The 24174-nt window shown below is 37.2% G+C and overlaps 8 protein-coding genes across 8 annotated transcripts; 4 read left to right on the top strand and 4 right to left on the bottom strand. All coding sequences in view use genetic code 12, as the record gives it.

Moving 5' to 3' along the window:
- Positions 1–1577: 1577 nt before the first annotated feature.
- Positions 1578–2975, bottom strand: GAS5 (1,3-beta-glucanosyltransferase; the record flags this gene model as incomplete). Its single annotated transcript, XM_064995619.1, has 1 exon — positions 1578–2975. The coding sequence occupies one exon, from the start codon at positions 2973–2975 to the stop codon at positions 1578–1580; it is 1398 nt and encodes a 465-aa protein (XP_064851691.1).
- A 426-nt stretch (positions 2976–3401) lies between these two features.
- DAD1 (Dad1p) lies at positions 3402–3728 on the bottom strand (the record flags this gene model as incomplete). The annotated part of the gene is made up of 1 exon (XM_064995618.1): positions 3402–3728. One exon carries the CDS (start codon positions 3726–3728, stop codon positions 3402–3404), a length of 327 nt encoding a protein of 108 aa, XP_064851690.1.
- A 1248-nt stretch (positions 3729–4976) lies between these two features.
- DASC09_020140 (uncharacterized protein) lies at positions 4977–5828 on the top strand (the record flags this gene model as incomplete). The annotated part of the gene is made up of 1 exon (XM_064995617.1): positions 4977–5828. One exon carries the CDS (start codon positions 4977–4979, stop codon positions 5826–5828), a length of 852 nt encoding a protein of 283 aa, XP_064851689.1.
- Positions 5829–6506: 678 nt separating this feature from the next.
- On the top strand, positions 6507–8444 carry DASC09_020130 (uncharacterized protein; the record flags this gene model as incomplete). The annotated part of the gene is made up of 1 exon (XM_064995616.1): positions 6507–8444. One exon carries the CDS (start codon positions 6507–6509, stop codon positions 8442–8444), a length of 1938 nt encoding a protein of 645 aa, XP_064851688.1.
- Positions 8445–8748: 304 nt separating this feature from the next.
- DASC09_020120 (uncharacterized protein) lies at positions 8749–9627 on the top strand (the record flags this gene model as incomplete). Its single annotated transcript, XM_064995615.1, has 1 exon — positions 8749–9627. The coding sequence occupies one exon, from the start codon at positions 8749–8751 to the stop codon at positions 9625–9627; it is 879 nt and encodes a 292-aa protein (XP_064851687.1).
- A 327-nt stretch (positions 9628–9954) lies between these two features.
- On the bottom strand, positions 9955–11112 carry DASC09_020110 (pepsin-like aspartic protease; the record flags this gene model as incomplete). The annotated part of the gene is made up of 1 exon (XM_064995614.1): positions 9955–11112. One exon carries the CDS (start codon positions 11110–11112, stop codon positions 9955–9957), a length of 1158 nt encoding a protein of 385 aa, XP_064851686.1.
- A 695-nt stretch (positions 11113–11807) lies between these two features.
- Positions 11808–13001, bottom strand: PRS5 (ribose phosphate diphosphokinase subunit PRS5; the record flags this gene model as incomplete). Its single annotated transcript, XM_064995613.1, has 1 exon — positions 11808–13001. The coding sequence occupies one exon, from the start codon at positions 12999–13001 to the stop codon at positions 11808–11810; it is 1194 nt and encodes a 397-aa protein (XP_064851685.1).
- Positions 13002–13502: 501 nt separating this feature from the next.
- On the top strand, positions 13503–23978 carry TOM1 (E3 ubiquitin-protein ligase TOM1; the record flags this gene model as incomplete). The annotated part of the gene is made up of 1 exon (XM_064995612.1): positions 13503–23978. The coding sequence occupies one exon, from the start codon at positions 13503–13505 to the stop codon at positions 23976–23978; it is 10476 nt and encodes a 3491-aa protein (XP_064851684.1).
- Positions 23979–24174: the final 196 nt, after the last annotated feature.

Raw genomic sequence — 24174 nt, 5'->3', positions numbered from 1 at the left:
TTGAAGGAGAGAAAGTAAAAAAAAAAAAAAAAAAGGCAAATAGTGTGATCATACGAAAAGCTTACTCTATATCCGTACCGATTTCCTAAGACAGAGTTTTTGATTGGTGCTGAAATGACAAATGGCATGGTAATAAAAAAATAGGGTATTTTTTGTGCCAGCATTTTGGAGAAATCAATACTTACCAATCAAATTCATAATGATTTATTTTAATTTATGGCAATGGCTTTTAATTGTTCTGTGTTATTTTGATTCTCAAGTTTCATTTCAAGGAAAAAACAACAGCATTTTAAAATTTGAAATTCCATTAGTTCGTTTTGTATTTTATGCTCATCTTTTGTTGCTTTTATTATTTATTTATTTTTTAACCAATTTTTAATTTTTTAGTGGCCTTGTATTTCTTATTCCATCTTTTTTTTTTTTTTCTTTTCTTTTTATATTCTTCTTTCTCTGTTGTTGCATTCTTCGTCATACTATCTTTCAATCGCTATAATTCACTCGTTGGATCTTATTGTAGACTGATATGCAAAATACTTGGCCCCTAAATAACACTGTTATTTGTTCCCATGATGCCTGTGTGGAATGATCATATGCTAATCAGCAGACTTCCAATCCAGTGATTTGCTGTGTAAGTATAGCGATTGTGTGGTTTGATTGGTTTATTGAATCCTATAGGAACTATGGGCGTACAAGCAATTGCCTAATCTAGACTATTCACCTACCCTAATCATCACTACGAGAGACACACTGCCTTGATTATCTTTGTTAATGGGTTGTGTCCCTTCAATTCTAGAACCAGCTATTGTCTATTTTAACAACAACCATCGCCATGCTAAAAATAAGAATAAAAGTAACACCATCGTGTTGGAAAAAAAGAACAGTAAACGGCTATTGTTGTTGTTGTGAAAAATTCTATTGTTGCGGTTGCCTCCCCCCCTTGCTCCGCATCACTGACGGTGATCTATGTACCACGCACCCCCTAACCATTGTTGTTGTCCCACAAAGATGTTTTTTTTTTCCAGCACAATACACGGGTTTTCCTCCCAGTGGAGGAGGCTGTGTGTGTAATGTAATATGATGTGACTGACTCGATCACAAATTGGAGAATGGTTGATCCCAGAAATATGTTCGGTTTGTTTTTTTTTTTCTGAGTTTCTGGGGGGTAATTTCATCGTACAAGAAAACTGTCAATCTTTTAGAATTTTTAAAGTTGGGTGGCTTAGCTCCTAAAGGTGGGCTTTTGCTCTTTAAGGGTCCTTTTCAGTTTTACCGTTAAGAGACACACAGAGATAGAATCGATTGACAGAATTATCTACCTCCATCAAAAATAATCGAATTCTTTTTATAAGTCTCATTTTATTATATAGAAACATATGAAGTAGACTACACTTAGTAAATTTTGTAAATATATATATTCGCAGTGGAAAGTCTATGTGCCACTTGAAAAACAAAGAGACCAAAATTAGAAAATGAAAAAAAAAAAAAGAAACGAATTGAAAAATCAAAACTAAAAATACAAAAAGCTTTATTTTTTTTTGAAAAGAGGGAGACTAATCAAATATTAATCGTTCCATCAATCAAAAGACGGAAGAAAAACCGTAGATACCAGCAATGGTTGCATAGACCATGGCAAATAAGGCATACTTATTGAATGGAGCTGAACTTGGAGAACCAGCACTAGCAGATGAAGAAGCAGACTTGCTGGATGAAGATGAAGATGAAGAGCCAGACTTACTGGAGGAGGAAGAGCTAGAACTAGAGCTGGACGAGGACGAAGAGCTAGATGGGGTGGTGTCTTTAATACTGTTAGTAACACCACTAGAACCAGCATCACCTTTACATAAAGTGATGGTGTTGTAACTAATCCCACCAGCTTTACCAGCACCATTCTTCAAATATTGTTGAGCATCAACTGGCATGTTTGGCAAATTGTCATCAGAGTCCCAGTCAGAAGAAACTGCTGGACATTCAGAGGCAGAATCAGAGGTCTTGTAGTTATTATCAGTTGGGTTTTTAACCTTGGCATACATGTTCTTCAAGTTGGTGTAATCCTGCAATTCGGTGACTTCAGAATCAGAGACAACCTTAACCAAACCGTAATCGTTAGATTCTTGAGAATATTCATAAACCAACCCACCAGAGAAAACACCGGTCATTTCACTGGAATAGATGGCTTCGATTTCGCTGAAAGGTCTAGAGCCCTTAACTTGGTTACAGCCGAATTCAGATAAAAACATTGGGATGGTGACATTAGAGTACAAGTCGACCTTGTCAGAATAACCAGATTCGCTAAAAGAAGAGTTACCACACCATGAGTAATCATTGATACCAAAGAAATCAGCTCTGGCACCATCACCACCACAGTTGAAGTATTCAGCAGCTTGCAATCTGTTTTCTTCAACATCGGCAGCTGAGTAACCAACAGGAATAGCTCTGTAACCTCTTTTAGCCATGTAAGTCTTCAAGTCTCTGATAACAGCTTTGACGTATTTGGCAGTGGCAGTGGTGTTAGCATTGTTAATGACTTCATTGCCAGCAAAGAAACCAAGAACATTATCATAAGTAGCAAACTCATCAACAGTAGCCCAGATGTTCTGCAAATACGCAGAGTTATAAGAACAGTTGGTACCACTTCTAGTGATGGCAGATTGTGGGGTGTTCAAATCCAAGACAAGATAAATACCGGCGTCGTCCAAAGCCTTCATACAATCACTGTGGTCTTTGGAGTTATCAACGGTATAGACTCTGATGGTGTTAATACCTAAGTCGGTAAACTTGGCGATATCTCTTTGACAAGTGGTGGAGTCAGCCAAAGGATCGGTGGTGGATGAAGATCCACCAGGTTGGTAATCGACCCCTCTAATGAAGAATCTGTCACTACCTTGGAAGAAGGCGTTACCCTTGGTAGTGATGGAAGTGAGGGCAGAGACGGTAGAAGCGACTGCAGCGAGAGCAAGACCAGAAAAGAGCTTCATATTATTTATTAGGATCTTTGTTGTGTGTGTATGTATTATATCAGCGAGTGACCAGCAAAAGAATGATATACCAAAGATGGATGGAGAGGTGTTCCAGACTGAAAAAGAATAATAAAGTAGTAGAAGTCTCTTTCAAATAGGAAGTCAAGGACCCGTATATATATATATATATATATATATATGTGTGTATATATATATCATTCCCAGACGTTCCTGTGCTGTGGTACGAGGCAGGCTGCATGCACACGCGCGGGCATTAACCAGTGGGGGTGGCGGCACTGCATCAACCCACAAACAAACAAATTGGTTTTACCGCCGCTGTGGGGCCGGTGGAGGCACGTCGAATGTTTCGCATCGGCCACTTGACACAATTTCGATTATTGGGGATTGTCACTGCTATTATCACTATTATATTATCGAACACGCTCACCTCAGGGCCGTCTGGCTATTATTCTCTTGCGGTGGTTGTTGCTCTTCCTGGTCCACACCTTCCTGTCTTGGTATTTTCACAGCCTCCTCAGAACTCTCGTCCAATTTTTTCACCCGATCCTTGGCACCTTCCACGACTTCCCTCATTTGTAGCTCGCAATCGTAGAATGTGTTCCATAGCGACGAAATGTTTTTGAACTGTTGCCCCAACGCCACCGAGTCTTTCAAGTACCCGTTCAAGTCTTCGAGGTTCGATAGAAGGGTGTTCATCTCCATCGAGATTTCCTGGAGCGCTGCCTGTTTCTTAATGTTGAAGTAGGACATTGGTTTAGCTGAGATTGGTGTTGTTGCTACTACTGTTTAAGGTTATTCCTTTACCGCGTGTAGTGATTGTCTTTTCTTGTTTGTTTGTTTGTTTTCTTCGTTCTGGTCAGGCGTCACCATAAACATTTTTTATTTTTTTTTTATTTTTTTTTCCCTGTTTGTTTACGTTCGTGATGGTGTTTGGATGCTAAATATAGATTCAGAAAAGACAACACAACATCCCTATTCTACGGGTAATAGGGAGCTGAGGAACATTGACGAGCATTTCGTCCAGGCTCTGTGTTATACAGGTTGCGAAAGAGGACTTTACATCTCATATACTGAAGCCATAACAGTTGGTTGTGGAGTCACACCGCGATGTCTCAGTTACCCCCCAAACTGTTGATGGAATGATTCCTTGTATGGACAAGTCTGGTATCCATTATGTTGATTTTCTATAAAGACGACTCTCAAGATAGTAAGGGGTGCTGAAACACTGATATTAGAACACTGGAAATATTTAACACATCGATGGTTATGCTTGTGCCTCTTCATCATAATAGTTAGCCACCTTTGCTTGGGTGGGTGAAAGATGGTTGCGTTGATCAATTTAAAAACTGTCTAATTCGGTATCGATCAGATCGGCATTCCAGCCTTAAAAGAACGATCCTCAAACAATCAATCAGAAAAAAAGCAAAATAAAGGAAGGCCAGAATGACAAACAACAATTAGTTGCTGTGTGTTAAATTTACGATCATCATACTGTGATATCTGTCTGTATCGTATCCATTGTTGACTGATAAAGCCACGCGCTTCAACCCAAAGCAAGCAACTCATCAATGAGAGAGATAGTGAAAACAACCTTATTAAATGTATAAAAGCACTATAATGTCACTGAAACTCTTGTTTGGTAATAAAAGACACTCCATTTTTTAGCTTCATTTTTTTCTCTTTAGGTGGTGAGTATGCGTATGTGTTTTTTTGTCTTTTTTTTTCTCTCAATAAGGTGTTCACTTATCTTAGTTAAATGATATTTTTCGCTCTATGGGAACTCTTATGTTGTCTACTTAACTTGATATCCCAAGTAACAAGAGTGTTCTGCTTCACTGAATTTGACATATATAGATACACACACCCCAGGAAGCCAAGAAAAGAACAGAAGAAAACTACAACAGAAAGTCCATTTATCCTGAGCTTCCCTTTTCCCTTGTCCTTCACCCTTTTTGGGACTCTCTACCATCAATTGAGACCCCCCTTAAATCATTGTGAATGTATCTTCAATTGGAAATGCCGAATCACAATCATGGGAGGGTGCCCCATGAAAAGTCTGCTATTGACGTTGGTGAAGATGAAGAAACCAAAAACCAACCGCTGAATGATACTCCTGAACTGTTCCACCTCAATCCTCAGTTACTTGATACCCCTACTCTTAATGATCCAAATTTTGTGTGGCTGCCTCTCTTTGATAATAATACTGCAGATTATACAACACAAGGGTTACTGCTCAACCAGGATATCATACAGTATAGCAGATTGTTGCTGCCTATAGGGGACTTTTCTTCTCAACCTCCTTATTTAGTTCCTGGAAACCAAGGGATTTCTGCAGAAACGCCAGCAATACCAAGAGACAACTCTCTGAAATCGCTCGTGGGATTTGATGATTTAGAGAACCAATTGATCAATCCATCCCAATTTAAAGATGGAGAGTCGCCTCCTGATATTCAAGATGACATCTCCCGATTTTGCCTGTCTGGACGTTCGGATAGGAAATCTCTGCTGAAGGAAAAGATATCTTTGGAACAACCAACGGGTCGCTATCATCGAGATCATCAATTCTTATATTGTCATCCTGGCAATTATGGTGGTGATCCAGCTACTCCTAGTACTTCAAGTGCATCTACTCGAAAAATATCCAAATCCGTAAATGATGGTCTGAGCGCAGAAGGCTACTTGGAAATAGGGAGCATAGATCAGACGGACGGTGGCGAATACCTTCAAGGAAAACTTCATTCTTCCCTGTACACGAAGCATAGAAGAACCAAAGAACAAATGATAGCGGATGGTGATAAACCAGCCAAAAGTTTAAAGGAGAAGAAGAAAAAGAAAAAAAAGAAAAAATAAGAAATAAGAAATAGCATTAGTATCATCTGTTTGGTTCTTTCTAAGCTTTATAAGTCCATTTTGTCGTTTCGCTTATTTATCTATTGTTGCTATTGTTGTTCTTGCTATTATTACTGCCGCTGTTTTTGCTATTAGTTTGTTTGGTTTTATCCAAGAGAATCTTGTTTTGCGCGTCATTCACCAATTGACATACTTCTGAAGATCATTGTTTCTTTCGAACTTTGAAGTTCGACAGAGTGTCTCTTCAAAATGTGGCAATTGACGTTACTGTGAATGAAAAGTAAAGCCAGATTTTCTTGTCAACTTCAGGGTGCTTTGTTGTTTCCACTTCCTCCCCAATTATGTGTTTGTTATCCAATCTTCTGAAAATTCAAAACTTCAAAAAAAAAAAAAGAAAAAATATCAAAAAATCAAAGAAAAAAAATAATTAAAAAATAATTAAAAAATCCTAAAAAAAAATTAATGAAACATTTCTTAGAAAAAAAAAACACAAACTCTTTTCCAGTTGTAGTCCTTTGTGTGTAAAAATATGGTGGTGGTGATAATCGAGTATTGTTGTTGGGTGGTGCACCCCCTTTATTTCTCCGTGATGATCCCCAAATAAAAATTGCCCGAATTTGATTGTAAGAGATATTGAACCATCAAAAGTATGATACACTAGAACCTCGGGTTATAATAATGGCATTGACCATTACACATTATTGCCCTTGCAACGATAGATACCTGCAAAAATCCTCGAATTCGTACCCCAATGATCATCCACTCAACAAAATCAAAGACCCGAACAACAACTATCCTCTATCCAATCTTAATTTCTGTTTCCAGTGTCAAGGTATAAGGTGTCAAAAGTGTGTCGAGCCAGAATTTGTTGCAAATTATTGTCCCAACTGTCTCACTTTTTTCAACAATGAATCCAGCTTCTGTGGGAGAAACTGCTTTGTTTGTCCACTTTGTGATTCCAACGTCACGATTTCCAGTGCTGCTGACGGTAGCGATTCTGGGAAATCATTTATCTTCAAATGTTCAAAATCCGACTGTAATTACAAATATAATAGTGGGGCTTTAGACAAACCCAAGAGCTTGTCAAGTTTCATCAGAGCCAAGATTGCCGCAACCTTGTACCATAGTCAATTTTCCAAGCTTCAAAAAACTCACATCAGTCTCAAAAAGAAGCAGCAGGATAGTAAGCGATATCGTGGGACACATAATCCAAAAAAACCAGATTTTAAGAAACTATTGGAAGCAATGAAGCATTCCAGTTTGAATGAGGGGGCCAACGTTGAAAATATCATTCCCTTAAATGAAGAAGAAGATTTTAAAGATGGCAAATTGATCGAGAGTTTGGGCGATGAGGATTGTATCATACAGTACAGGCAGTTTTTAAAATCACATATACAGTATAGTCTTACGAGCGTTTCGAGCTCCAAAATCATTAAAAATATTTCCAGTAATGCGAAAACCAGTTATCAGGAGTTATTGCCTATTCCAAGAAAGCTCAGATCGCGAAAGAGGTTGAAATGTAAAGATTGTCGTGGGGACTTGGTGGAACCGTACGTTGAAGATACATCAAATACCAGAACGATGCAGCCAGGTCGTATCTTCAAATTTCTCAAGACGTCAGATGCCATTGATATATTACCCCTGATAAAAATCAAAGAATTCCCAGGTAATGAGGAATCGGTACTAAGACCCAATAATCTGGCCCCTTTCGTTTTGATTTTTAAGAATCCTAATTTAAGTCACAAGATGAAGGTGATGATCTCTACTTTTGACGCTACGCACAGTGACTATGGGGTGAAGGTGAGTTTGCCATGTCATGATTTTACGCTAGGAAGTTTGGGATCTGTCGTGAACAATGTGAGTGATGGAAAGAAGAACAGTAATGACGATGAGGATGAAGATGAAGATGAGGATGATGACGACGATGATGAATTTGAAAAGTTAGGGAGTATTGCAGATGTTAAGCTATCGTCTAAGATTAATGAGCCCGCAAATTTCATCAAAACAATTCCAACGATTGAATTGAACGACAACACCAAATTTTCGCGAGTTGAATTAATGACCAGGAATTCCGATACAAATGTTGTATGGTCCAAACTTCAAGATTCTTCTAAACAAGAGCACCAGCGGTCTTCTAGTATAAAGCAAAGTATTGGCATTTTCCCCAACGGTTCTCCGAGTAAAAACTTACTCAAGATTTCCCATCTCAACCTGATTACATCGGCGCATTATCTTGCTGCTGAAAATTTATCCAAACATTCTTTTTCATCGTCTCAGGAAAGTCTAAATTTGGCTGCCAATTCTAGTGGAATAGATCGCTCGTCATATACAAATTCAGATGATCCGTTAGATTCCGGAGCTAATTGGTGTTGTGTTCCAATGAATATAATTCCATCGAAATACGACCAGCATGATTACGATTTGAGTATTCCATTGTTTATTAGCGTTGAAGTATTGGAGAACGAGAATGAGAATGAGAACAAAGCTTTTGGATATTGGGTGGTGATACATCTCGGAAGAGTTTCAGTGGAGAGTGCTGATATGAGCATGAGCATGAGTATGAACATGAGTGTCAATATGGATGATTCTATCCTAAGCCTCGGAGAGGCTGATTGAGATATTTTTATTTAAAACACCATCATGGTATATTCTTTTTCTTTGTCATGGTCCTATTTTAAGTAGACGGTACGGTAATATATTGATTTGACAGCCGACTGTGACATGACATAATAGGGATCCGCGGGCTCGATGCTCGTGTCCCAAAACAGTAAAATGTAAATAAAAAAAAGCTCCGCCAATGGCCAGGATCGAACACCACGATGCAAGAAAAAAAAAAGTAAAAAATAAAAAAAGGAGAGCTATCTCTACCACAAATCAGAAAGCTTATTAAAGCATTGGACCAATTTAATGATACAAGAGAATGTCGGAACTCGAAGAATATTTGAATGATTCCTTGAGCCGCTTGTACACCCTTGAACCGTCATCGATCCACGACGGACTTCAACGGCTTGATGCATTGCTTGGTCAACTATGTGTTCAAACAAATAACCACAAAAAGCTGAAGATGCTTAGCCAATATAAGGATGGCAGGAATCTCAAGAGCCAGTATAATCACCTTAAAAGGTGGAAAGTTCCGGATGAGGACGACGCGATATTTGGGGAGTTCATTAAACTCCAAAACAGCTTTGAATACAATATTGCCACGGGAATGATCTTTTGCTTGAACCAATTCAACATCAAGACCAACAATAAAGGAAACATTTACCCTCAAGAGTTCATTTTATTGGCCCACAAGGTTCTCCAAGGGGTGCTTCTACTCCATCCAGAATCCAGAAATTTGTTCTTCAGAGAAGCCAACATGAAATTACTATTAAGTTTCTTGGTCAACTATAAGCATTACATGCCTCTGGTTCAATGCAGCGCAGTGCAAACTTTTGTTTGTTGTCTCGTTAGATCGGTGAAAAATCTTCGAAAATTCGAGACCTTGGGGGGTGTAGAGATCACTTGTAATCTTTTCAATAAAAAATCAACCTCAAAAGAAGTCAAGTTGAAGATTCTTGAATTTTTGTTCTTTTACTTGATTCCGGAAACTAACATAAACTTGGAAAAATCTTTTGAAATGGACCTCGATGAAAGTGTTATTCTTAATCAATCCAAGCATTTGTACAAGGATGGGTATATTAGAAGAACCATGAAAGAAAAGGCTGCTAACTTGAAGCAGTACATCGCTAATGTTGATGACTTGGTACAAGAATTGGTCACAAGCAAGCCTTTTGGTGAAATGAACATTGAGTGGTAATTTTCTGTTTTTTTGTTGTTGTTTTTTTTCTTTTCGTTCTCTTCTCTTATCTTTTTGGTTTTTTCTTTTCTTTCTATTCTATTTTTTTAAGCTTGCATTCTTTATCATATATTGCTTGCATGTTTTGCGTTCTTCATTTCTAAATTTTGTTACTATTGGACTTTTTTTTTTTGTTGCTATAGATGGGGGGTTTTTTATATTACAGTTTGTGTCTTTATTATTCTTTTTGTTTCGTATTTTTTTTCTTTTTGTTTATTAATTCAAAGAACTATAAATGGTATATATTATTCACTTGGAGTCATCAAAATTCGTATCTTATATCATGTTTCATATAAACCTTCTTTGCGCTGGCTGAGGTCCCAAGTAATTGAGAATTTCATTCGATTCTACCATTCCAATACTGTTATTTGTATAATCAAAATATGTAACTGTTGACTCAAAAAATTGTGACCCAAGTATTATTTGCCCACTAGTGTTTGACAAAATGTCCAATACATATATATCATCATCAACATGAGAAATTAAGGAGCTCAAGGGAACACGAATCCTCACACTTTGTCCCTTTGTGGTGGGGAACTCAAATGTCAAAAAGTGATCTTTTCCAAAGTTTAGGTTAGAGTTAATTTGGGTCCTCTTTTGCAAGTTAGGTTTGCTTCGAATCCCAAGTAACCCATACAATTTTTCAACAGTTTTGTATGGGAGACTAATGAGTGGAACTCCAGTGTTGAAGCTTGCGGTCCCGGAAATTCCAAGAGAGGTTTTCCCCAAATACACCGATTTCATTTTTGATTGTAACAATTGTTTTTGGTTATTGGTTTGTTGAATAATTGATAAATATTTGAACGATCCCTGGAATTGGGCAGGATCATAACCTCCAAGAACAATTGTGCTGCCTTGTCTTCTCAAATAAAGTGAATAAGAAAAAGACGGAATATTCCCTCCTTTATAAAGATATTCAATAACATTTGAATAAGGAATTTGCTGTCGATCTATAAGTTGTGGATACAGAAGTCCTAAAATTCCTGCAGGAAGCGTATCATCACTTGACAACATGAAGTTTAGTCTTGAGGCAGCCACTTCAGATGTCCATGAATTAATTACTAGCACATCATCTTGGGCTATTATTCCTTCGACTCTCCCAGGCCCAGCTATTGATCGGATGATTGGCTTGTTGTCTGTAGCAAAGCTATCGGATCTTAAGTTATCAAATACGTATTTCCTCCCGGAAGGAACTCTCCAATCAGGATCCCAGTCATCAATGTAGTCACAAGGCACCATCAATATTGATGATCCGGTATCAATAATGAAATCAATTTCTTCTTCATTTCCCCCAATACATAATGTCATAGTATAAAACCCATTGGCATACCTCAAATTGCAAACAATAGGAGGTGCAGGATTCCTCCGAAACTCCATATCGATAATCTTGTTGTAAGCTGATCTGGGCAAGGTGATTGGTTTCCTTTGGTTTGGAAGACTGAGCATCAGTTCTGGTAAAAAATGATAGACTTGTAGCAAATCTATTCGATTAAATAATGGTAAAATGAGAACAAAACATCCAGTGATGCGAACATTGAACTTTTTATATAGTTAACTTGTTGTGCAGATACATAGATGTCGGGGACTCACTGTAAGGAGGGGGAAGGGCGGCAACCGCCGTTTGGGCGCAATACAAAAAAAAAAAAAATCGATTTGCCGCTTAAATCATTTTTTGAAACACTGTCGAAAGAAAAAAATATAGGGCACCCAAGTTAGATGTAAAAACTCTCAAACCATTTGAGCTGGCTCTAATCGGCAATATATGATCGCTGGAAATCTTAATTAAATCTTAAATTTTTGTTATTGGGAGCACATGGCGATGTTTGGAAGAAATTGAAAAAAAAATGCCATCGAATGGTGATTGATTGCCGAGAGGCTTCAAGCTGAATTGAATCGTCAAACGTTTCAGCATTTTGAAAAGAGAACAAAATACAAAATAAGTAAAATGTCTATAGTTTTCAAATCCTAGTAGCTTATTGTTATTCAGTCTCACAGTCATATAATTGCATAGGTATATACTCATGTATGTAAGTTAACAAAGCAAATGGTCAAAAAAGAATATGGATGATGAAAGAATTTCAAAAGAAAGATCGAAAGCCACTAAAAAAAAAGATTCATCTAAAAAGGAAATTATTCAAGAACTATAGCGCATGATCGAATAAAATGCTAACACTTTCACCATTATGTATTCTTCTAACGGCTTCTCCAAAGATCCTGCTGACATCAATAACCTCGAAAGCAGATCCACTAAACTTGGCCACATTCTCGGACTGAGGAAGAGAATTACTAACTACTATCTTATCGATGTTAGATCTCTTGATTCTCTCGATAGCATCGCCACTAAATACACCATGAGTGATGATAGCCACGACACTTTTTGCTCCTTGATCTTTCAAAATCTTGGCAGCACGGATGACGGTAGACGAAGTATCCACCAAGTCATCTATTATGATACAATCTCTATCTTTGACATCACCAACTAACATAGTTGTAGATGATGTACTTTTTCCAATGTTGGCATTAGCAGTGTTGGCGTTATGGTCATGCACAAGCGATAGAGATGAGACACTTGCCGATAGCGAATATCCCAGAGCGTGCTTGGCACTTCTTATATTTCTTCTTTCCTTATGTATCAACGCAAAATTCAACCCAAGAGTATCGGCTATAGAAATAGCACGTTTCGCACCACCTGCATCGGGAGAAACCACCACGGAATCCTTGTAATTTGGAACGTTTTGGGTAATATATGAAATCAATAGTGGTTTGAAATATAAATTATCCACAGGAATATCAAAAAAGCCTTGGAACTGTGGGTCATGTAAATCCATTGTAATGATATGATCCGCTCCCAGCTGGGTCAATAAATCGGCTATTAATGTACCTGTTTGAACCACCCATTCTTTGTAGTTACTGGTTTGTTCCTTGAAATTTATGACTGATCTAGCGTCAGAAAGGTTATTGAAGTAAGCTTCCTTGTTCACAATTGGGGTGTTTGGCTGTGTTTGGGAATGTGGTAATCCAGCCTTCTGGAACGGCACATCAGGTTGTCTCGAATAAGGGAATAAAGGTAGGATGGCGGTAACCTTCTTAGCACTTGCTGACTTGCAAGCGCTGATCATGATTAGAAGTTCGATAAACATATCATTGACATGGCCGTTCGAGCTTTGGACCACGTAAACATCCTTATTTCTGACAGAATCCTTGATTGTCACCGAGGTCTCCCCGTTCTTGAATTTTGTTAACTGAGCATCCCCTGGTGATATACAAAGGTACGAACAGATATCCTTCACAAGGGCAGGATGCGAGGAGCCAGAAAACACCACTAAATTTCTCATTCTTTTATATCAATAGGATGGCATATGCCTCGGCGATGAGGAGGATGAGTGAGAGGGAAAGCAGGAGAATTTTTTTTTTTTTTTTTTTCCCCGTCATGACATGTTGAGATTTTCCATCTAAGCGCACTCAAGCAGTGGTGGAACTCACTTTCCTTGACGTCGAGGTTTGTGAATATAGTTGATCGTTGATATAGGTAACGTAGCTCTAAGTCAGTTGAAACATTCATCTTGTAGAGAAATGGAAAAGGTTCTTCCAATTTCCTGTTGATCTTGTTGTGGTTTGGGCCTATATCGACTGCTACCCGGTTATTTGTGTGAATTGATTCGAAGCCCTGCTGCAGATGATTTGAATACGAGTAGAAAAAAAAAGCGCTGCCAGAAAACACACAGATGGCTAATTATTTGCCTTCACAAATCATCTACAATCCTAAGTGTCGCTGTTATTTTTTCTCAAGAGATTCACATCAATCTGAACCGCCCCATATTTAGCAAAATCAAACAATGATTATTGGTGCTAACAGGTACGATATGGAGTCGAAGTTGGTGTTTGCAAAAGAACTTGCAGCGAAACCCTTAGAGAGCTTGATTACAGAAATCAACAACAATCTACTTCCAATCATCGTGAAATTTAATGGATTGCAGTTCTGGGTCCCTTTATTGAATAGATTTGATGAGATATTGAAAGATCAGGTGGAAAAGTATGGTCTATCTGAACAGTTTCCTAAGTTGCACGAAATATCGAGCGATGATGACCATATCATCGTCTCAGTATTGAAATTCACAGAAATTTTGTTGAACCACTGTTCTGGCAAAACATTATACAGCTCTCACGATAGACTTTTCGATATACTCATGTGCTCAAGTGTGAATGTAAAATATCATGTGTTACGAATCATCACTTTGATCGCCAATAGAATTGCGAAAAGAAAATCATTGGATATCTTCATTCCCTACCGTGTTAAAGGCATGTTGGCGCTTTTATCAACTTGTGTCCCAGCATATTCCCGACACTCAGAAAAGAACGATGAACGGTATGATTTATTGGATATTTTGAAAAATGAAAAAAAGATACCGTCTAAATGGAGCAGACTAGAGTTTCAATACTTCAAATCATCTTCCGAGTCACATTCACATTCCCTCACCAGTGACCCAGAACGTCAAGCCTCATCGAAAACCTATAAAGCAAAGAATAAGGCCCAAAAACGCGATGCAACCGCGACTCCTCAACAATCCAAATCCAAAAAGCTTGGGAAGAAGAAATCGCAAAAGCAAACGGTTGTTGTTGATGGTCTCTGTAATTTCAATTTATCTCAAGAAGAGCTCCAAAAATTATCAATTCAACAAATTTACGATAAAGCCTCTAAAATAATCCCTTTCACATATTTACCAAAGTTTTCTGTCCAGTTGAGTGTGGCCAAATCATTTAATAGCCAGTCCTTCGATTGCTTGCAGTTAAGAGAAAAATGGGTACAAGTCAAGATCATTGCTCACTCATGTAATATGTTGATAAACAATTCACGTTCTCTTGCGGATGAACAAGAGATGGCTGAAAAAGATTTGAAGATTATTTCTTCAATAATTGAACTAATAAAACCGCAAAACCAAGAAACCATCAACCCGAATGTATATGCCGACTCTATGTTTACGCTTGCTGCTATTTCTGGTAAAAGAGAGTTTAGAAATGAATTGTTGAAATTGTTGAGCGGAAATGTTAGTCATGGGTTATTATTTCAAATTTTGAAATCTATCCAAAGTACAGTGAAGGTTAGTGACGAGACTATTTCTGTTAAGGAGCTCAGTTTGCAGGATAACAAATTTGAAGAAACAAAAAGGGCATATGTATGGTTTTTGCAGGTAGTTGAGAATTTGTCTGACCTTAAAGTTTTGGGTACCACGTTGGTCTCTGCTGGTTTATTGAACCAATTGATGGAGTTCTTACCATTGAGATCCGAAAAGTATAAGGGAATAATTATCTGTGCGATTAGTATCCTCAAGTCAATAGTAACATCGAATTTGCGAAATTTGGATCCATTCATCACAAAAGAAGGATTTCGATTATTAATAGAAGCTATTGGTGAACAAGTGGAGCATTCTCTAAAGAGTCAAGCATTTTTTGGAGACTTGAATTATATAGAGCTCACCACAAAAAACTTCAATTCGAAAAGATTGGATGAAAATGATCTTGGAGTTAGAGTGATCATGAAGGAAAGAGATTATGGTTATACCAGACTGTTAATGAAATTTGCTTACGAATTAATCAGGACAGACTCTGGTGATAGAATGAGGAACTTTTTTGACTCCCCACTATTAACATCATTTAATAAGATCTTATTAAATGCCAAGATATTCAACCCAAAGATTCTCACAAGCGTATTAGGTACTATCACAACTATCATTCATAATGAACCCACTTCTTTCCCGATTTTGTTAGAGTCCGGAACTATTGATACTGTTTTGGATAATGTGGAGTCTTTATTTTTGCCTGATGGTTATTTGATATTATCTCTTCCAGAAATTATGGGATCCTTTTGTTTAAATAAGACTGGTTTACAAAAAGTCCAAGAAACTGGCGTTATTACCAAGTTCTTTGAAACCTTCAGAAATGTTAAGATTGCAAAGGTATTGGTCAATGATGAAATTTCAACAGCAATAGCTTCTGCATTCGATGAATTGGGCAGACATTATTCTGACTTGAAACCTGAAATTATAAAAGCTACCAATGAATTAATCACTCTGATACCGGGATTGGTTTCACCTAGAATGAAGGGTGTAGAGTTTTATAAGTCTCCTAGAAAGAAGAGTTTATATTATGATGAAAATGAGCCGGTAGATTACCAAGAAGACGGATTTGGCACATTAGTTGAAGATGTGGAGGATGATTTATTTATTATGGAAAATGCTGCCAACTTCATTTATACTGCAATTTTTGAAAGTCATATTTGGAGCGGAATTTATGAGGAAGTTAAAAATGGCTCACTTGAGTTCGAGAAATGGTTGCCTTTCTTAATTTACAACCGTGCGCCATATGATCACTTGAATTCTAGTTTTTATTTTTCCATTCTTTCTACTGTCAAGGAATTGGAAGAACAAAATAAGGGATATGGCTTTGACATCCTATTCTCAAAAGTGTATTCCCTTCTTACTGACCCAGAGATAAGGGCCTTTATTGACTATGAAAATCAATCTGGTCTTACTTTCTTTTCTACGTTTGATAACAATAATGTTGATGACAATAGTAGTTCGAGCTTCATGAGAAAATTCAATGAGTTGAATATTGGATTACATTCTTTGGTTGAAATATACATGTTTCCTGAGAGCCAGCATCCTCAAAGAACTGCCGCCATCTCTAAGGTTCTTGCAAAGCCTGAAGGGTTGGAATTCGTTAGCCTTCTTTCCAAGTTATATCATAGAACGGTTATCGAAGAGATTTTGATCAGGGAAAAATTGCCAGTGCAAGTTGCTCAGATTTCTTTGCCCTCGAGCCAGTCATTGTATGCTCCTCAAATTGTTCTTAAATCCCCTATCTATAATAGAGAAGTATCTGTTAAATTTGAAAAGACAAGTCCAAAGTTTAAGAATACGGAACAAATTAGATGCATCATGGAGGATATTCAATCATCCATCGGAACTTCTTTCATTGTCTTGTCAAATTCGGCGATTCTAGCTAGTAGAACTACAATTACTGAAGAGGTTAAAAGCCAAGTGTTGCATAGCGCTGAAATTAATGAGCATTTGGCCCTTACCCTTGTTAATACTTTTTTCAAGTATGATGTGGGGAAAATTCTAAGTCCATTTCAATCAAAAAACTATTATTTGGTGGTGCTCCATTTGATTGACGGCGTTTTATCCAAGAAAGGTCCTAACTTAGGAGCTAATCAAGCCCCATTTGGTGTTTTTTTCATGCAACATGAAGGGTTTGTGAATTTGAGAGAATTGTGTTTGAAGTTTTGGGAAAATGTGAAATCATTGACTATTGAAGATGCCAGAGAGTATAGTAACATCATGAATTATCAGAATGTAAAGTGTAATGATTATTGCATAACAATTGCTTTTATCCAAAGGTGCTTGAACATTTACTCTAAGTTATGCTCCAAAGAGCCGTACCTTCCACTAAAACATGATTCTGATATATCATTCATGAAGAAATCATCATTGATAAAGGCATTTTCACTTCAATGTAGAATTTCCGGCTTTGGATTGTTAATAAAAATGTTTGAAGACGAAATTGTTGATGATGACATCAATATTAAAAAGCTCCCTGCAGAATTATACAAGGGTCTCATAGCACTCTCAGAAAAGATTTACACAACTGAAGAGACATTGGAGGAAAAAGATGGTGTGTTATATCCATTGAATAGACAGACTTTGGACATTAGAGATGAGCAAATGAAGTACTTAAAATCTATCGGATTTGAAGAATCTTACATTGAATTGTTTCTCAATGAGAATGAGATCACTTCTTTACCAAAAATGATTGAGAACGTCAACAAACCAGAATATATCAGTTTAGCTTCCTGGGCAACAATTACTGTATCCGCTCTGTATAATCCATTCAAACCTACAGTTCCAAATGCAGTTGATTTTCAGCTTGAAGGCGTTAGAACAGTTGGCGATTTCTATGAGTTGAGAAAGGAAAAGGAAAGCTTAGTCTTTGATAGCTGGTTATATGTGGCGCAAAACTTTTCTAAACTTATAGAAGATATTAGCAAATTGTTCTTGAATACTGCTAGTTCTACTTACGGTACCGATAATAAGTTATCTCCCCTTTCTAACATGAAAGAAGTTTTGTTGTCATTTGATTTGGATTTCGAAAATGCACAACATGATTTTAGGTTCAAGAACGTCCTTAAGTTTATAGCGGGATTGATTCAGAGGGCAGAAATTGTAAATAAATCTGTTGAGGTAGAAGATATATTAGGATTTTTGGATGGTATTATTAATGGGAAGTCTTCTGATGCTGACTGGTTTGGTGGTGCGTTGGAAATCTTTGAAAAGATTATGTCGACTACCTTAATGCCTATCTGTGAGGAAGAATACAAGGTCAAGGTTTCTGCAATTGATGATGTGTACACAGAGCCTATTTATCATATTAGTGACAATTTAAAAGAAAGATTTTTGGATGCTATTTTGAATTGGAAAGATATCACTGATCTTGATGATGCGTCTGCAGTTGCTCGAACCCTCGTGTTATATTTGCAGAAACCAGAATACTACGGAAAGATATTGAACAGCCATATAATCATTTCTTTGGTGAAAATAGTTAAACATCAAGAAGTTGTTGACGCAAAGAATTATCAGTATTTTGATGAAGATGAAAATGCCGATGACAATGATAAAAGAAAGATAAAGATCAATGAAGAGATGCATGAGACCAAGTTTAGAAACTATAAGTTGATATTGAACTCTCTTCTAAGACGTTGCTTTGAAACTCAGGATGTCGTTTCGAGAATGATTACTAAATTGGTTAATGATGTTATAAAATCTGGCTCAAGAGCTGACGAATTTGGAGGTGGAAAAAATTACAACTTATCCAGCTTTTTGAAAGATTATGCTGCTGTTGTTATCAGAGACCCATCGACTTTCAGGGATGTTCTTTCATCGAAAATTATTTTGTCGAATCCTCAAAATCCCGTTTATAGCATGAATGTTGCCAAAGCCCCTGAGGCGAAAACTGATAGAAACCCATCACGGGATGAAACTAATGATCCAAATGATGTTGATGCTCAAATGATAGACGTGTCAATTGAAGACCAAGCTGCAAGCTCTGGCCAAGTCAAGAAGGGCGTCAATGTAAAGCCATCAGGTGTTATGAAGCTTCTTTTGTCGGAATTAATGAGTGTTAAATATAATGATTGGATAATTGATTCACCTGATCAGAAAATTTTATACGATAAACTCAAAAAAAATTCGAAGAAAAACTTGAAATCGGAAGATAAAAAGGTATTTAGAAATCCAAATCATGGATATATTTGTTACTTGCTTAGGGTAATTGTGGAACTTTTAGCTTCCTACAAAGAAAGTAAACTTGAGTTTTTAACTTTTTCGAAAAGGCACGCCGTACAAAATACTTCTTTGAAACCTCGTTCAACTGCTTTAAATTTTTTCCTACATCAATTAGTTCCAACAGGAGTTTTTGATCCTAATCAGGGCCATAATGAGGTAGAAAGAAAGACGGAAGTGTTTAGATTGGCCAAAATTGCTGTTTTAGCGCTTCTTTCAACCGTTGATATCGATGGAATACCAAAAAAGGATCACAGTCTGACCGTCCCTCCTAAGGAAGACCCTGATATGTTATTTATTAGAAAGTTTTCGATTGATATTATTTCTAAAGCTCTAAAGGAATCATGTGAATCAAATGATGATGCTTTTGCTCGTTATGGAAAGATTAATAATATAGCTGAAATGTGCACAGTATTGTTGAATCCTCACTTCAAACTTCCAGTATTTGATGTTGAGGCTACTGGAAATGATGGATTTTTCATTTGCAAAGCCATGATTGAGCGCTCTATTCCATCACAAATGGCTTCAATATTAACAAATATTGAAATGAATTACCCTTGTCTTAGAGCCTTTTGCAGAACTGTCATTAAATTTTTGAATACTATTGGATCTTTGAAGTCTAATTACCAAGACTTTCTCAAAAGCTTTAGTGATGGCGAAGAAGAAGAGCAAGTTGCTGGGGAGGATTATGACACTAATGATGAAATCACTCAATTGTTCAGAAATTCTTCCTTGGGAATGTACGACGTTGCAAGCTACAATTCAGAAGAAGAAGTATCAGATGGATATGATTCAGATTCAGATGAAAGCGGTATCATTGTATATTCAGACCTTGAAGACCATTTAGACGAGGATATAGAAGAGTTTGGTGATGAGAGTGATAATGGTTCTGTGATTGAAGTTGATGGCAGTATAGATGGGGAAATTTATGATGAAGATGATGAAGGCATGTCTCCTATTGAAGCTGATGAATCCAATGACTACGGTAGTGAAATTGATAGTGATGAAGATATTGAAATTGAGGAGCTAGGATCATTCGATGAAGATGATCTTTCAAGCGATGATAGTGGCTCATTTATTTCTGACGGTGAAATAGAGGAATATTCAAGTGGCGATGACTCAAGCATCATTGATGAGTGGGTAGCAGATTATGAAGAAGAGGAGAATAGAAGAAATTCTAATGCAAGAAATCCAACACCAGCTAATTTGAATCACAGAAGGTTGCTTGAAACTTTCGGTGTTGATATGTCAAATCCTTCTGCAAGTAGATCAATAATTAATTTACTCGAGCGCTCAGTAAATTCTGCAAATGCCGCAGCTGATGATAATTTGGATTCTATTAATGATAATAGTGATGATGACGATGATGGCGATGTTGACGATGATGTTAATGATGATGACGATGATGGAATTGATGGTAATGAAGTTGCCCCTGTACGCTCTTTCGGTCGTAATCTTCATAATAGCCAGTTTCTAAATATTTTGCCGGATGGTTCATTTTTCCAAGTACCGAATAGTAGATCCAGACAATCAAGTGATTGGGGAAGAGGGGGTTTCACTGAAAGCCCGTTTTTAATTTCACCTAATATTTCAGGCTGGAGATTAGAAAGAATCATGAGGCCACCTAGGTTTTCCAATAAAGACACTAGAGGTGAATTTAGATCTACATTCGAAACTTGGACGGAGTTGTATCGCGCTTTCTTACCAAACGATACCAAACACGCCGCCTTATTAATCATTCCTGGTGTGGTTGATTCAATTTTCGATTATAGTAAAAAATTAAGTGATGGTAAAAGGGAAAAAAAGAGACAAGAGAAAGAGGCACAGGAAAAGAGAAAGGAAGAAGCAAGAAAAAAGAGAGAGGAGGAGGAAGAACGTCGCAGACTAGAAGAAGAGCAAGCAAAGGCTGAGATGTCTGTCGATGCGACAAACGAGCACCCAGATATACAAAATGACATCAATACAAGTCCGGTGATGGTTGAAATCGGCGGCCGAGAAGTTGATATTGCTGGGACCGGTATTGATTTAGAATTTCTTTTAGCTTTACCATTGGATATGAGGGAAGAAGTTTTCGTGCAGCATATGAACCAGCAAAGAGAGCAAGAGTCTCAAAGAAGAATAAGCACCATGAATACAACAATTGATCCTGAGTTTTTGGATGCACTTCCAGATCAACTTCGTGAGGAGATACTTGCCCAACAGGCATATGTTGGTGGTAGCAATATTTTTAGTTCAGCGGTATTGGAGGGTGATAATGAAGAAGAAAGCGAAGAAGACGCAACACCAGATAATGATAATGGAGATGAAGATGGTGCGCAGGAGGAAAGCCAAGAAAGTGAGGAAAAATTAAAAAAGAAAAAGACATATTTCACACAATTGGTTGACAAGGGAGGCGTTGCAGGTATTTTAAGATTAGTTTTTCTCAAAGATGACACAGGCTCCTCAACCTACTACTGTGAGTTGTTACGTTACTTATGCTATAATAAGCATACGAGATCAGAAACTGTTTCATTATTGCTCTATATTCTTCAAGAAGGTATTAATGATAACAAATCATTAGAACGTGTTTTTAATAGGATTTCAAATAGAGCGCTCTCTTTGAATAATGGAAATGCTAAAATCAGCTCCAATTTGACAGTTTCAGCTTCTTCTGCTCAAGGGACTCTTTCTTCCCAGAATAAGAATGTGTCGCTTCATCTGCTTCCGGTGCACATCACCCCTGCAATGGTGGGGATTACAGTTCTCAAAGTATTGAACACTTTATTAAATGATTATCCACATCTCCGCTACTATTTTTTGACAGAGCACGAAAGTTCTATCCAACTTAAAAGGGCTAATAGATCAAAAACAAAGTTGAAGGAGTCGCTCTCTGGAAAGGATATGAAGTATCCAATCAATATTCTTTTATCGTTAATTGAAAAGCCAATTGTCAAGAGAGAGCCTATATTGATGTACCTTTTATCTAAAGCTGCAAAGACAGCCACTAGCTCCTTGGCTATTATTGAGAAGGCTAAAGAGAAAGAAAAGTTGAAGGACATGAAAATGGAGGAGTCAAAGAATGGATATCGTGAAAATAGTGAAGGATCAAGTATGCCGAAGAGCGAAACAAAAAAATCTCTAAGGCCATTTGATCCTCCAATCGTATCAAACTCTACTCTTAGCTCAGTGGTTTCAATTTTGATAGCTGGTGATTGCTCTACTAAAACTTTCCAACAAGCCTTGACAACATTGAAAAATCTTTCACTTTTGTCGAACTCCAAACAAGTTTTTACCGCTGAACTATCTTCGTTTGCAACCTCTGCAGGTAAATTGCTCGTTTTTGATCTCAAGGAACTTTCTTTTGCTGTATCAAGAGCAGATGATCCTTCTCTCATTGATAGCGAGATACTCAATAAGTTTGTAAGCTCAAGTTCAACTCAAAACAAACTTTTGAGGGTCTTAACTGCTCTAGACTATTTGTTTGATTCAGAAACCGAAGGTGAATCTCTCAAATCTTTGTACGAGAAGATTGCATTGGGCCCATTATGGGGAAATCTTAGTGAATGTTTCCGCGCTATTGAAAAGAAAAAAGCTCTCTACAACATTGCAACCGTTTTGCTTCCGTTAATTGAAAGTCTTATGGTGGTGTGCAAACACAGCAAAGTGAAAGATTTGCAGGTCAAGGACACTTTAAAGTATGAGTCAAAAGTCCCTGATTTTGCTAATGAACCAATTGAAAGCTTATTTTTCTCCTTCACAAACGAACACAAGGTGATTTTGAATGAGATGATTAGAAACAAGCCAAAACTAATGAGCGGCCCATTTTCTATGTTGGTTCGTAACCCAAGAATTCTTGAATTTGATAACAAGAGAAATTACTTTGAAAGAAAGCTTCAAAACAAAAACGCGAAGCCTCGCACAATGCAAATCAAAGTTTCTCGTGAAAGAGTATTCCTAGACTCATACAGAGCCTGTGCTTTCAAATCCCCAGAAGAATTCCGTGATTCCAAGTTTGATATTCTGTTCAAAGGAGAAGCAGGTGTTGATGCCGGTGGTGTTACAAGAGAGTGGTACCAAGTATTGGCTCGTCAAATTTTCAATCCTGATTACGCATTGTTTGTGCCTGTTCCATCAGATGAATCCACATTCCATCCAAATCGTACATCCTGGGTGAATTCTGAACATTTATCCTTCTTCAAGTTTGTTGGACGCATTATTGGTAAAGCTATCTTTGATGGGCAGGTTTTGGACGCTCATTTTAGTAGGGCAGTTTATAAGTGTCTTTTGGGCAAACCAGTGTCTTTGAAAGATATGGAAACTTTAGATCTTGACTATGCAAAATCATTGAAATGGATGTTAGAGAATGATATCACGGATATTATTGTCGAAAATTTTTCATTAGAAACTGAAGACTACGGTGAGCACAAAATTGTTGATTTGATCCCTGGTGGAAGAGATATCCCAGTAACAGAAGAAAACAAGCAGGAATATGTGAAAAAAGTGGTGGAATACAGATTGCAGGTCAGTGTTAAGGATCAATTGGATAGCTTCTTGGAAGGCTTCTTCCAAATTATTCCAAAAGATTTGATTTCCATATTTGATGAACAAGAATTGGAACTTTTAATATCTGGGTTACCAGATATCGATGTTGATGATTGGAAAAACAATGCAAATTACAACAATTATTCACCATCGACACCTGTCATTCAATGGTTTTGGAGAGCTGTGAAATCTTTTGATAATGAGCAAAAAGCAAAACTTCTACAATTTGTTACGGGTACAAGTAAGGTTCCTTTGCAAGGTTTTGTTGCATTAGCTGGTGTGAATGGAAATCATAAATTCAGCATTCATAGGGACTATGGTTCTTTGGAACGTTTACCAAGTGCACACACGTGTTTTAATCAATTGGATTTACCAGCGTATGAGTCTTATGAACAACTTCGTGGCTCCCTTTTATTGGCCATTACTGAAGGGCATGAAGGGTTTGGCTTTGCTTGAACCTTTTTTTTTTTTTTTCTTTTTTTCTAATATTTTTTGTTTATTATGATTTTATAGTAATTTCCTTTGCATTTTATATAAAGAGGTCTATTTTTGTTCTATCTTATTTTTTTCTACTTGTTTTTATTGATACTAATTTAATGAAAAAATTTTATTTTAACTTAGGACTATTTTGTATATATTTTATTCAGCCGTG

Source organism: Saccharomycopsis crataegensis (assembly GCF_037102585.1).
Source record: "Saccharomycopsis crataegensis DNA, jcf7180000000074, whole genome shotgun sequence".
Lineage (NCBI taxonomy): Eukaryota > Fungi > Ascomycota > Saccharomycetes > Ascoideales > Saccharomycopsidaceae > Saccharomycopsis > Saccharomycopsis crataegensis.
The sequence above is the reverse complement of the archived record's forward strand: the minus strand, read 5'-3'. Positions and strand labels throughout refer to the sequence as shown.